Source organism: Zonotrichia albicollis, chromosome 5 (assembly GCF_047830755.1).
Source record: "Zonotrichia albicollis isolate bZonAlb1 chromosome 5, bZonAlb1.hap1, whole genome shotgun sequence".
NCBI classification, from domain to species: Eukaryota; Metazoa; Chordata; class Aves; order Passeriformes; family Passerellidae; genus Zonotrichia; species Zonotrichia albicollis.
The window spans coordinates 55,402,931-55,416,624 of record NC_133823.1 but is presented as its reverse complement, the minus strand read 5'-3'; the positions used below and the strand labels follow the sequence as shown (position 1 = coordinate 55,416,624).

Here is a 13,694-nt window from a genome sequence, read left to right as displayed (position 1 = left end):
ATTGTCTATTTAGAGGTGCTCCCAACAACCATCAACAGCTTTGCTGCAAGATCTACCATGCCCCTTGCACAACTTTGAGTTCTTCCTATCCCAGCCACACCTACGTGTCAGTGACTGAAAAAGCCTTGGCCAAGGGTTAAAAATACTCTGAACTATATAAAAGCAGCAACTCAAACACAACTATGATCCATTTCTTTCAGTCATATCCTGCCATCATCATATAAACAGGGAGGAGAGAAATAAAATGTATTTCCATGTGGTTTTGTTTAGCATTAGTGTTATAGGCAACTGTGCTGAAGCATATCAAAATAAATGCCTTAGTAGATTATAGGAGGGCATTTCAATGGAAATGGAACCAAAATCTGGCCTTTCCATGTCTGAAAGTTAATTAAACGCAGTCAGCTTATTTGGTTTGCAAGTTACTCTAGGATTACCATGAACCTCCTAACAGAACTTTCACTTATACTAGAAAGTTAACATGCAATTTACATTTATCTGCACAGGAGAAACCTCATATTAAACAGCACAATTACTTCAAATCACCACTAATGTACAAAGCAATTTCAGCTGGCTAACAATCTGAGTATCTGTAGTACAGTCTCTGTTCAACGCATCAAGAGTGCTCTGCCACTTGACCTTGCTCTGCCTAAGTTTCTATTTCTCATCAGGAATAACATGAACCTTTCTATATCACTGCTGAGATCTTCAGGTAACAGTAAAATAGAAAATGAAATTCATTTACAAATGGAAATTTCCCATGACTACAGAATATAGCAGGCACAGATAGAGGAGGGCTAAGATGTACTTGAAAGAAATATGCAAGATAAGCAGGAGCACACACTCTAGGCATTACATGCAACTCTAATCTGCAAGTGCAGAATCAGAAATAACTGCAACACCCCAAAACCAAAAAAGATGATACAAAGCTCAACACACCCATCAACTTACATAAAGAACAAATAGTTACAGCCTTTTGCACAACATTATTTTTAAGCTGAGTGGCTGATTTTTACTACTCAAATCAGGTTTTTCATGGCCTGTTTTTGTTTCTCCCTCCCAACATAGTGTGCTTGGTTTCCAGGCAGCTCACCTTCATCAATATCCGGTGGAAGCCCTCCAACGAACACCTTCCGAGAGAAACGCTCGATTCGTTCTCCGTTCTGATGAGCTGAATAGCAGGTGGGGGAATTCAGGACTCCAACTTGATCACTGTGCCCATCATCCAGCAAGCCATCATCTATTGGGAAGAGGGAAGAACGGCCTTAAAAAGAAAAGATAATAACGTACATTAAAATAATTTTGCGGCAGGATGTGGTTTTGTAATCTTAGGGAATAGGGAACAGGGAATAGCAGTCTGGAGAGTCAAAATGAAAACACCAAGATATTAGAAACATTGATATTAGTTTAAAGAAAAATTAGGAGAATGAAAAAATGTGTTAAACTTCAAAATGGAATTTCAAGATTGCAAGCTGACATCACTCTAAGTGTATACTTCATATTACATTATATGGTAGATGCTCTGCTGCATCCAGTAGATAAGTGGTAATTTTGTTTTAAGTAAAGGGTCTTATTTATGAAAAGAAAATATTACAGATTGCTTAAGTGAGCTTTGTTAGTCTGCCTTTGGTTTAGCTTCAAGTTAAACTGATCATTTCCTCCACCTGAATAAGTACAGTGTGTCTAAACTCCTTAAATCTTAATTGAACAGGGAAACAAACATCCCTATCACAAGTTTCAAACATGTATTTCTAAAGGTATTGGATACTGCTAACATAAGAATATACTCAATTTCTAAGAAAGCAAAAGAGAATTTTAGTAAATGTGTAAAATGTAACACTTGAAAAATGAGTCACAATGCTGATTTATTCTTCTCACTCTCAATTTACTACAGTTTTGGAGGGAAGCCTTATGGCAGTTCCTAACATGTAGTAAACTCCAGTGAGTTTACTGTTACCCTGAAAAGCAAGTGCAAAATCTGAGAAGTTCACAGGATGACTTTGCAAATGCAATCTGACCCAAACAAACACTTGGAGCGCAGAGGGAAGTGAAAATATGGTAATTTTGTCCCACATATTTCTTCCCCATTTCATATTTACAAATTTTGTAGAACTCTGAACAAAAAAAAAAATCAGAAGGCCAGGATATTTATCTTGGCATATTCAATCTTTTATGGCTTTAGTCAGCAACATAAAGATTAATGATAGTTTCAAATTCAGAACTCAGTCTTTTAATTGCAAAAAGCCTCAAAAGAAAGACTCCGTGAAGCAAAGCAAATGATCCACATCACTGTTTCTTCTGAAATGCCATTTTTCTCTGTTTGCCACTTATTTAAAAAATAATCATTAATTAAATCAACTGCTTCCCCAAAAGAAGCAAGAAAGCCAAATCAAAAAACAACCTAGCACACTTCTGAGAAGCAAGCTAGTTTTTAATTTTAAACAGACAACTTCTCCAGATTCACCCACTGAAAACCCATAGTCAGGATCAGTAGGTCCCTGACAGCTGAGTCCGCAGTACCTTGGCTGTGAGCAATACTGCAGACTTTAATTCTCCAGCTCAGGAGAACATTAGCAGTAAAGCCTGGCAGGAATACCAGCAGATCCAGTGCTGACCAGCTGGGGTGACAGCAGTATGAAAGCCCTTAATTTCCAGACCACCTTAGAACCAGATGTTTAAAAGACAAGGGTGGAAAACAGCAAATATACACCAATGACTTATGTTACAGTAATGCCTATTGACACTGATGTGATATCTCAACAAAAAAAACTGAATGAAAGCACAGGACGATATAAAACAGGATGATATAAAACAACCAAATACCATAAAGTATCATGAGAAGCACAAAATTAAAAGCAGGACTGCAGCACTGTATCAAACAACAAAGAATGTTAACTGCATCATTTTTATGGTGGCATATCTGTGTCTCCAGCAGAAATCCAATGAAGAGGAGTACAGCAAATGCAGAAAGCTACAGCAGGCTCCTCCTTTCCATTAGAATTGGTGATAGGTATGTTTGAGAATGACTAGTGGGGAGCAAGAGACGCTTGGTCTTGTAAGGACACAATCAACAGGTCTGCAACAGATCAGCAGAGTTGTGGGAAGTGAGGAAGTGGAAGCATGCAGCTGGTTCTCAATGGGACAGAAAGGTGAGCGAGCAATGGAGACACACAGCTAACAGCTGGATGAAGCAGGCAAGAAGATTCCTCTTGTATATCAAGTATTTAGGCATGAGAGGAGCAAGACTGAATTTATGACTGTAGCAGCTGCATACTATGGATATGAATTTTAGTTATGAAAACAAGTAAGAATGATGAAACCTTTAAGATGTATATGAACAAGTGGTAAGATTTGGTTGCGCAACCAAGAAAGTTGGATGCAATGAATTTTTGAATTACTAAAGTGAATGATGGAGAAGATGGAGCTGTTACCATAATGACAGTGACAGGAAGAAGTGCATGATGGAAGAAATAAGACTCATATTGCAGGAACCTGCAGGTAACTGAAAGTGGAAATTTTAAAACATTCCACTAATAGAGGAGAGTTATTCTCAATATCTTAAATCTAAAATGATTGTAACTTAGCTTGGTTTATAAGAAGTGCTCCTTAGACAATAAAACTTACAATATAGACAAGTATATAATGGGGAAAACAGTCTTAGAATAACTCTCAGAATAACTTATTTGTACCCACAGACCCATGTTAAAATCTAAGAACAATGAGAATTGTTCTTTACAAATAAAACCAGCAGAACATGTTCTGAAGCGATACCAGAGAGCTCAGTTTAACTTTAATGTGGATAAAGGTTTGCGAAAAGCACTGGAGCTCCTGTGAGAGCTAAGGTGACATCAAGGACAATAGATAAACACTTTCAGAGTAATATAGTCTATATGACTCCTATTACTTTCTTCTCCATCCTCTTCACTTCTAAATGTCTCTCAAATAAAGAAAGCAAAAAGGTAATTTGCTTTTCCATTTCAACAGGCTTTCGCATTTCTCTTGATGACTATGAATAAAAAGGATCAGCCCTTCTAAACACTTTTTTGTTTTTTAACAGTAAAAAAACAAGCAGAATCTGGCAGGAATTGTCAGAATGATTGTACTAACTGTTACATCCACTGGCCAAGATCTACAACATCACCGCTCTACAGATTATGGCTACCAAGCACTAGGTCATGAACCAATGCAGAGAACAAGACAGACACATGAACTCATGTATGTGGTGAGTACCAGAAGCTACCAAAGATCTTGGTACTTTGTTCTTGCATGTTTTACATGGTCTTTATAAGAACTTCACACCACATCCTAGCACAGTTGAAACAGTAGAGCTTTTCAAGGTTAGTGCATACATATTGGCTTATACTATGAAAACGTGTTTACTACTTCTAAGAGTAGTCTACTAGATTTCTTGCTAAGTTTAGAAAGGCTTTTTGCTTTTACTCTGCACACTACTGCTTCTACAGAAGCAAAAGGAGTTAGAAGGACAACTAGAAAACTGTATACTTTTAAAGGGGGTAATGACTGCAAGCAGTAGCCATTAGCATGAACTAAACTATGATTAGAACTGCAGTTTTTAACTGATTAAAGGATTTTCAATTCAGACTCTAAAAGAACAATGATCATAACAATCCAGACTGTACTCCTTCCCTCACACCCTCCATCCTCCCCAAACTAAGTTAACATGCAGATAAGCAATTACAATCAATAATCTGGATTAATTAATCATAATGATCAGTAACAGATCAGAATTAATTGAAGTGGATTACCTCGTCTTCGCCCATAACTCCTCGCTGCATGCAAACAAAGGACAAATTGTAAAATGTCAAATAACTGTATCATGCCCACAGACTAAAATATTTAAGATACAAAAAACCATGTGGGTAAGTAGTAAATAAATATCTGCATCTGTACTTGGTACTGATAATTGTAGATGAGAATGCACTAGAATCACACATAAATACCATACTATTTTAGTACTAAACTGATGTTAACACCAGCTGTAAGTAAAATTCTTTCATATATTTCAACATCTTTAAACTTGGTCTTCACTTCATGTTAATTATGGACAAATTAATTATGGGAACTTAGCAATTCATCCTCAAGATGTGATTTTTATCGTACACAAGTGCCTAAATAACACACATATGGTATTGAAACTGTAAAAAGGAAAATACTACTGTAAAAAGCATGTAGCAAGTGTTAAGTTAATCACAGACACATCCTGGTCCACATGGAACAGTTTGTACAGTCCTTTGCAGTGACAATGCAAATGCTGTAAGCCGTGACCTTCCTTTTTCATGAAAAGACCTAGCAGAAAATTAACCGCAAGGTTTTGTTTGAAACAAAAGCTGCCTTGTACTAGCAAACGAAATCAGGGCACAAGTCACAAGAAATAGCATTGTATCAAAAACACTGCACAAAGGCAAAGCAACAAATTCGCACAGACTGCAAGTAAATCCAAGATTTTCCTAACTTTTGAGTTTTGCAAGATTCTTAAAGAGATCATGCTTGCAGCTACAGTTCAGCAGACCATACTGATTGCTTCTCTGCCTGAAGGCTAAAAACTAAAAATAGACAGATTACTAATACAGAAACTATTAAGCTTTGTGCAATTTCTTAGTTACATTTCCACAGAGTATTTTCTATTCCTGTTTAACAGACTCAGTAGCTGAGAAAAATTACTTTAATCATTACACAGTGGCATTAAGTATCCAAATAGATGTTCCTATTAACCATAAGATCATAGCAACATTTAGGAACAGACAGCTGTGTCTTGGCATTATTGTTTTTATTTTACAAGGCCTCTATACATACACTTCTCCTAAAAGCAACTGTTGTTCTGGGCCACTGAAATACATACTGACTCAAAATCACTGATTCATAAATGTCATTCATTGTTCCATTCTCATATTATGAAATATTTATATACTGGTACCTCCTATTTGATAAGGGGTCTTCAAAAATTTTATTAGATATAGCATTTTTTCCCTTTGTTATCTTGATCCCTTCCAACTAGAAATTCAGTGGATTGCTTATGGAAGTTTGAAAAAAAATCTTTCTTGTTTTTGCTCCCTTAAAAAAGTTATTTTTACACAACAGTCATGATACTTCTATCCAATTTGTACTGAACTTGCTTTCAGATTTATTTTCTCTCACCTGAAATAATTATTATTGAAGAGAATAGTTTTTGCTTAAAGGTTTTCATATCCTTAAAACTTCTACTGGAAAGCCAAAACAGAAGAAAGCCCACTTTCTGAAAGAGACCTGGGTAACTAAACAAGTATAAACACTTTAATTCATATTTCCAACATCAAAACGGAATCCACAAAGCTGCATATTCTTCTGTGTGATCAGCTCTCTCACTAGGTGCTGGGGATTCTGCTGCTGAGCTTCAGACCCGTTTTCTCCCTGAAGGCAGGCCCTCAGAAGACGCAGTTCTGTGGCAGTGCTGCATGCACAAATCTTCTCTGACTCCTGGCCAAAGCGACTCCCACGGAGCATTAGCAGCAGCGTCACTAAGCCCTCGCCTAGCCCCTACATGCTTTTTTTAAAAAATAAATTCCATCCACAAATGAAACTAGAGTAAGCAGGGAAAATTCAAGTGCAGACCATCCACAGCAACGTCTGCAGTGCCGTGTTCTCTCTCAAAGGATAATACAGTGATGCATATTAATATTCATCTTTCAGCACAAGTGTCAGGATACTGTTTTTCTTTTCTTCCACCCCCTTCAGCCCACCAAACCAGCTCAGCTATTTTCTTACATTTTCATAGTTAAGACAAGTTGATATGCAGAAAACCATTTTGTTACAGAACAACTGAAGTTTTTTCTTTGTGCATTCAAAAAAAGGAAACAGCAATTTTAAGGAAAAACAAAAGAGTTACTAAAATGTTAAAAAAAAAACCCCAATGCAGTTAAAACAGTAGATGGTGCAATGTTTTATATATATCGAAATTGCAACAACGTACCAAAGTTATCTGTGTATTTCTTGCTTCAGCAAAACAACAAAATCAGGGAAAATGGGAGAAAAACTGTACCTGATGCTGTCATATCATTTACTTTACTTGTATGGCAAACCCTCCTCCCTAAAATTCATGTCTTGCTCATTTAGAGTGCAAACTAGTGTGGGCAGGGATATAGTGCTACTTTGCATCTAGAAAAATGCAGATTTTCTGTATTTATTAAAATAATATGCATATAATGTTTTACACCTTACAGAGCAGGCATGCTTACAGGGCATGACAGTTGTATAAATATAGTTAATTACAGGTTTACCGATACATCAAGACTATACAGATGTATTTAACATACACATCATCAGTGCACATGTTTATACATAAATAATTGCAGGGAAGACAGCTCTTTTGGAAATGGCCAGACACTGCAGGCAAATAACTGATTTACAGCAACAAAAAAGGAGAGATTAAATTGTTTTCCTTAACTTGTCCAAATACCAAGTTATACTGAAATTTGCCTTTTATTTTATAAAGCTGGATATTTTAATTAGCCAGTAACTTGGAAAGATTTCAAATGAGTGAGAATGCATGAAAGACACTTTCATTATAGAAAATATCAATTAGGCAACACATACAAGAAGTATAATGATGCCCAATAAAATTAAATCCAGTAATACTGGAAACTTCCAAAATCAAGAGTGCTGCATATACAACAAAGATTTTAGCTAAAACCTTCTTCTTCTATATTGCTGAAGTTGCATGCTAATACAGCTTACACCCATCAGAAAAATTAAAATCTCCCTTTCTGCAACATAAATCAGGTCACAGATTTAAAACATAAGTAAATACATTTGCTGTGCATGTTTATCTAACCTCAAGAAAATAGAATTGAACATTATGTGAGCAATGCTACCACAAAGATACCAAATGTATGGTTTCGTTTTATTCAGACACATATTTCAGATACACAACCAGAGATCAAATATACACATATTGCAAGAACTCAGCTGAATGATGAAGCTGAATTAAAAACACTATGTTGTGTATCAGGAAAAACTATCAGGCAAACTTCCTACAAAGATAAAATACAATTTGTCACTAACATTGTGACATAACGATCAAATGGTGACAGAGACATGATGAAGCCTTTTTCATTAATAACTGTAATTTAAAGAAATCCATAAACAGTTACAGCAATAATTTCCCAAGAGTCTAGACTAAAGGAGGTAGATGCCTAATTCCCATTTCATTCTATTGGATTTGGGTGTCCAAATTCCATTTAAATTTCTTTAGAAATAGCACCTTCATAGATTTTAAGGCTGAAAGACATCATTATGACCATTCAAGCTGGGACACCTATAAGACTACAGAAGTTCATTTAGCAATTCCTGTATAGGAGGTTTAGTAATTTCTGATTGAAGTGCTTTCTTTAGAAGCACAACCAGTTATAGTATCTGTAAGAAGTCTAATACGCCCTTGCTAAACAAATGAAATGGGGAATTATGTTTCAACAGCAACTCAAAAAATTCAATGCTTTAAAACAAGAGAAAGTGGGGCAAACCCCATAATGGGGAAAAACACTCTACATCCCAAAAAACTTGACTCTTGCATTATTACTTGTTTCAAAAATGTTCTCTCTAAGCTGAGAAAGCTGCAGTCAGGTATACCCATTCCAAAGTATCTTTTTTTTGACTTTTGAGAGATAACAGTCATTAAAAATGCATTACTTTTTTTTACAGCTTAAGCTGAAACAGACACATAATTATACATAATTTATTAAAACACATAAATCAGGTTTCCTTTAGTTCATTTCATTAATTTAAATAATGAAAACTGTAAATATTAATATTAGGTACAGTTCAGTAAGTACATTTTAAATGAGATGGAAAAAATCTATCATTTACAAAGAGGAAAAACCACCATCAAAAAAGTTCTATCTAGAAGTGCTTAGCTGTAAAAGGGCTGCAAAATTCCAGCCTGGGTCATGTTAGAACCTTTCTGGAATCCAGAGGCACCAGTTCACTAAAATAATCTCACTAAAATCCAGAGAGGGTCAGTGCTAATTAGTAGTGCCCACATAAATGGGGAGAGGGTGTTTAAACATATTTGTGATTTGCTTTCATGAAGGTCTGGTATTCCTGCTCCTCCTTATAGCTACCACAGTACTTACTGAGAAATTAAGGGACGAATGTGGAGTCTTTGAATTACCAACTATTCTTTTGCCAAAACTCCCCCCAAGGCACCAGTTACAGGGACAGAGGGAAATGTTGGCTTGAACCCACTTAAGTGGAGAAGGAAATTGAGGTTTACAAGCTCATCACCAGGTGTTCAAACCATAATTCTCCTTATTGCACATTTGGAGGAAGTCCCTCAATTCTTGCTAAGAAAGAAAGGTTGCACAGAGTCCGAGCAGCTGGAGCTCCCCAAAAGCTGCTTCCAGTGCTTCTGCTCCTGAGCTGCAAGAAGCTGCAGTTCAGACATGCCAACCTGCAGGGGCTCTGAAGAGCATCCCTGACTGCCCTGCCTGCACCAACAGCTACATCAGACTCCAGCTTTGTGCTAGAGACACAACAAGCCTCTGAACTCATTTCTAAAGGGCATAATTAAAAAATTATGTGTTGCAGCACCTTTTTAGATACTTAAACTGTTATTTTTATCTCACTTACTGAAGGCTGAAAATAATCTTTTAAAGAGGACAGCAGTCACACTAAGCGCTACCTCTCTAAGTACAAGAGAAACCACACAAGCATTAAAAGCAAGATATTTTTCAGTGCATGTTCTAGCTTTGTGGTAAGATTTTAGGATAGACTGGTACCACTGTATTTCTCCAGTACTCATGATAACAAAAAACCCCTTCTTTCCTAGATATTCAATAGAGTAACAACAGTTCCCACGTGCTTTTTTAGCATGCAAAACTCTAAAAAGAGAAGTTCACCATTCTAAGTAAAATTAAACAAATAAAGCATTAATCTCTTACAGCCACCTCACTGAAATACTTCAGTTTCTCTTCATACCTTCCCATCTAACACTTCCTTGTACAGCAGCAGATAATGCCTATTTGCACATATACCACCTGAACAAACCAGTTTGGAGAACAGGTCTTAAAGCTGCAGTTAAATACAGAAAGTAAAATGTTGTAAATGTTGTGACATCAAGCACACTGATATTCAGTGTAGAGGAATCAATACAGTGTTGTCTAAACACTGATTTTATTTCTATAGTTAAGTACCTGTTTTTTCTTTTCAAGATACTCCATTATCTTAAAGTTACCTATTCAATACCAAAGGATCTACTTCTTCAAATAGCCATTGTGCAGTATTTCCCTTTACTGGGCATAAAGGTAAATCTTAGTTTCCTTAAAATTTTAAACAATTTTAAACATTTGCTCAGTGTTATGCAGGGAAAATAGGTATTTGCTTGCATTTTTTATCCATTTGCACAAGTGTAAATGACTGTGCAGAATGGGTAAGGCAATTTAAAAAAAAAACACCAAAACCTAACAACAAAAAAACAACCCTCCATATAATTTCAAACAGCAATGAATGTGTTCTGGCCATATTTTTTTATTAAGAGATCTTTACTGTTAACACTTGGACTCATCCAAGTGAATGACAAAAGTGTGTCCTTTGTGTACATCAGCTTCCATGTCTTCTAACCTAGAGAAGCTGTGGCACTACAGCTCTAGTTTTTCCCAATGCAGAAAACACTTATGTGCAAAAGCCCTGATTTATTATTGACTTAGATGGATTACCAAGCTGTGCTTCCTCCTTTAGCCTTGAACAAAGGCTAAAGTTCATGCCTTCACTGAGTAGCAGATGTTCATGAAGTCTGACCTACTGGGAGAGGAACGTGAACATGAACTCTAACTTCAGCATATTTCATGGGTAGACACGTGCTTGACAAAAGCCACTTTCAAAAACCCCAGCAAAAATAAAATGTTATTTCACATGAGTGTAATGCCAAGTGTCTAGTTCACTCTTTATTTACCCAATATAGAAAAACATGTGTTTCTGGCCTTCTTATTTTTCTCATTCCTGTTTCAGTACAATAGATTTCCTACAGCTCTTTGGAAAACATACCCCTGGATTGCTTGAGAACAAAACAGAATAGTGCATCATTATGAACATTTCAGATTTCCAATAAGCTAGATATAATGAAAGTCTGTTGCAAGATTAGCTCTTGCCATTGAACTCCAAGAAATGGCAACAGTCCCATCAGTGTTGAAGACCAGAGGCAAGTAATTCAGTAACAGAATAGCACAGTATAATTTTATACCAACATGTCAGATTTAAACTAAGCTAGAGATAATTAGAAACTGTTATAAGATTAGAACTTACCATTTAACATCAGAAGATTGTCAGTCCCCGGATGTGGATAATTCAAGCGACCTTAAGAGAAAACAAAAACCAAAGAACAAAACAAATGCAGAGGTTTTAGCTATTATGCCAGAAAAAATAATGAAAAATCACGCTTAGAATTTGCCTAAGGGAAATAAAGAGCTAATATTTAACTCCAAGCACATTAACCAACAATACCCTTGACCCAAGTTAAAGCTGACAAGAACAGACTTCTTAACCTTAATTCTCTGGTCATAAGATCTGCAGTGTACTTTGGGATCAGCTCCAATAGGATAAAGCCACTTTTTGTTTCATGACACCCAGAAATAGTGCTGACTGCTTTAGTCTCCTCTTTCACAGCGACTGTGAATAACTGCACTATGCGCATTGCTTAACAGAGTGGCATTTCTACAACTTCATGCTTCTCTACTGAAGCAATTTAAGAAAAATCATGTCAGTAAAGAAATGAGGCATGCAAATTTTATTAACTGATTTATGACTGCATCTTAGTGTATTTCATATAAACCTGGTATGTAATATTTTTCAGTAGGTCCAGTAACATTAGAGCAGTTGCTTATATACAGATTCAACAAAATTAAAGACTATTATAGACAAAATTTTCAGTATTTTAGACAGAAAAAAAAATTACATGTAAATCTCATATCATGACATTAGAATTTTTCAAGAATTGCATTTTACTACACCAGTGGCACGTTATACTTCAGTACTTAAATGAATGGTTTAAAATACATAGCTGAAGAGTCCGTTCACTGCAAATTCCTTTTTATTAAAGGAGACTTTTTCTTTTTACAGGAAGCTGCAAATATACCCGTAGTGCACACTGACCTAGAGAGACACTTACAATAACTGCTGTGATTGAAAAAAACGTGGTTGAATGCGCAAAAAACTGCATTGCCATCTATCTTGCTATTCAAATTTACTTGCTTGCTTTTAATCTGAAGAACATTTTATTTATATATGTGAATACTGTGACTTAAATATCTAAATCTTTTGAAGGAAATGGGAATGCTTGTAGAGGCATAAAGAAGAACCCAGTCTGGAAGCAATGGGCATGTAGAACTCACACGTTTTTAAAGGGTCATATATATGCAGACGGCTTGCAAGAAAAAGAAGCCCCGGGGGGGAAAAGAAAGAAAACCAAATCAGCAAGCTGTATATTAAGGCTGTCTAGCAATTCTTATCATACTCTGCTTGGTCCTCTACTGCTGGAAAACCCATGAGCTTAGCAGCAAGACTAGAAATTTCTTTAAGTAGTTCAGAGTCCCAAGGGACACCTTTGGGGTTAAATAAAAAATATTTTTGTTGTAAATCTGTAAATAATAGGGTTTAGGTATTCCTCTTCTCCTTTAAGAAACCAACATAGTAATTTTCTGCCAAAAAATTTTAACATATACACATTGCAGACTCTGAAAGCTAAAAGTTCAAAATAGCAAGATTAAGATAATTTAGGAAATTTTCTTCAGCCTTATTATTTACAAGCATTGTGGAAAAAAGAAGATTTTTATATAGCTATGAACTATCTGTCGTCCCACAGATTTTATTATTGTAAGAATGGATGGTATCAGAACACCTACAGATTAGGTAAGAACATTTTGCTGTTGAATTTGGAAGCACTGAAACCTACAGCAGGCTCCTGGAGAAGGGCAGATGAATTCCACCCAGAAATGCTGTCTTCTCTAACTTCAACAGAATCTTTGAGCAGGCTAAACAAAACACTAAACACAAAAACCTTCGTAGGAGCCTCTATGTTTTTTGTCTTCAAAGTGTCCAGTTTTAATATATTTCTTCTGTTGTACTGAACACCTACAACTATATCTAATGTTTCTTGGAACTATAAAAATTCCACCCTTCTAGCAATGCATGCTGGTAAAACAGGCAAAGAATCAGGAAAAAGGCATCTTTAAACTGCAGTCTGGGAGCTGCCACAGCTCAGCCTGGAGTTTAACTTACTTTGCTATACTTCTTAGGTTTTTGCTCTATCAAGGCTAACATTCATTTGTCTAACAGCAAGAATGTCACAGGATCTGTGAAATTGTCATATCATAAACATGACTGTCACTGTCATATCATGTTTATATACATTGCTATAGAAACATTTGCAACAGCATTATTTGCAAATCAGAATGCTCTATTTATCGACAATAACAAATGAAATTGTGAGACATTATCTCAAACTTGCTTGACTCTGTCTTGACTCTGTCTGAATTTATCCTCTTTTCCTATTTAGCAAGAGAGACAAAGGGTAGGGTTTTTTTCTTGCAATTATTTCATAAACAGAAGTCAGGTTGAAGGCCTAGCAAGAGAGAGAAGCTCACCAGTGTCAACATCTGGGAAGGAAAACTTCTAAAAAATAGTAAATTCTAGGTTATGTAATTCTGCTTTTG

The 13,694-nt window shown here is 36.0% G+C and overlaps 1 protein-coding gene across 4 annotated transcripts in view; it reads right to left on the bottom strand.

The window, feature by feature from the left end:
* The window catches only part of CPEB2 (cytoplasmic polyadenylation element binding protein 2), a 51,403-nt gene that overhangs the window by 17,193 nt on the left and 20,516 nt on the right, over window positions 1–13,694 (bottom strand). For 2 of the 4 annotated variants that reach the window (XM_074541771.1, XM_074541768.1), the window contains 3 exons: window positions 11,290–11,340; window positions 4,764–4,787; window positions 1,091–1,261 (listed from right to left, as the gene is read on the bottom strand). In XM_074541771.1, the coding sequence (XP_074397872.1) occupies window positions 1,091–1,261; window positions 4,764–4,787; window positions 11,290–11,340 (246 nt within the window). The remainder of the gene's footprint in view (window positions 1–1,090; window positions 1,262–4,763; window positions 4,788–11,289; window positions 11,341–13,694) is intronic. The other 2 variants (XM_074541769.1, XM_074541770.1) reach the window with 2 other exon arrangements.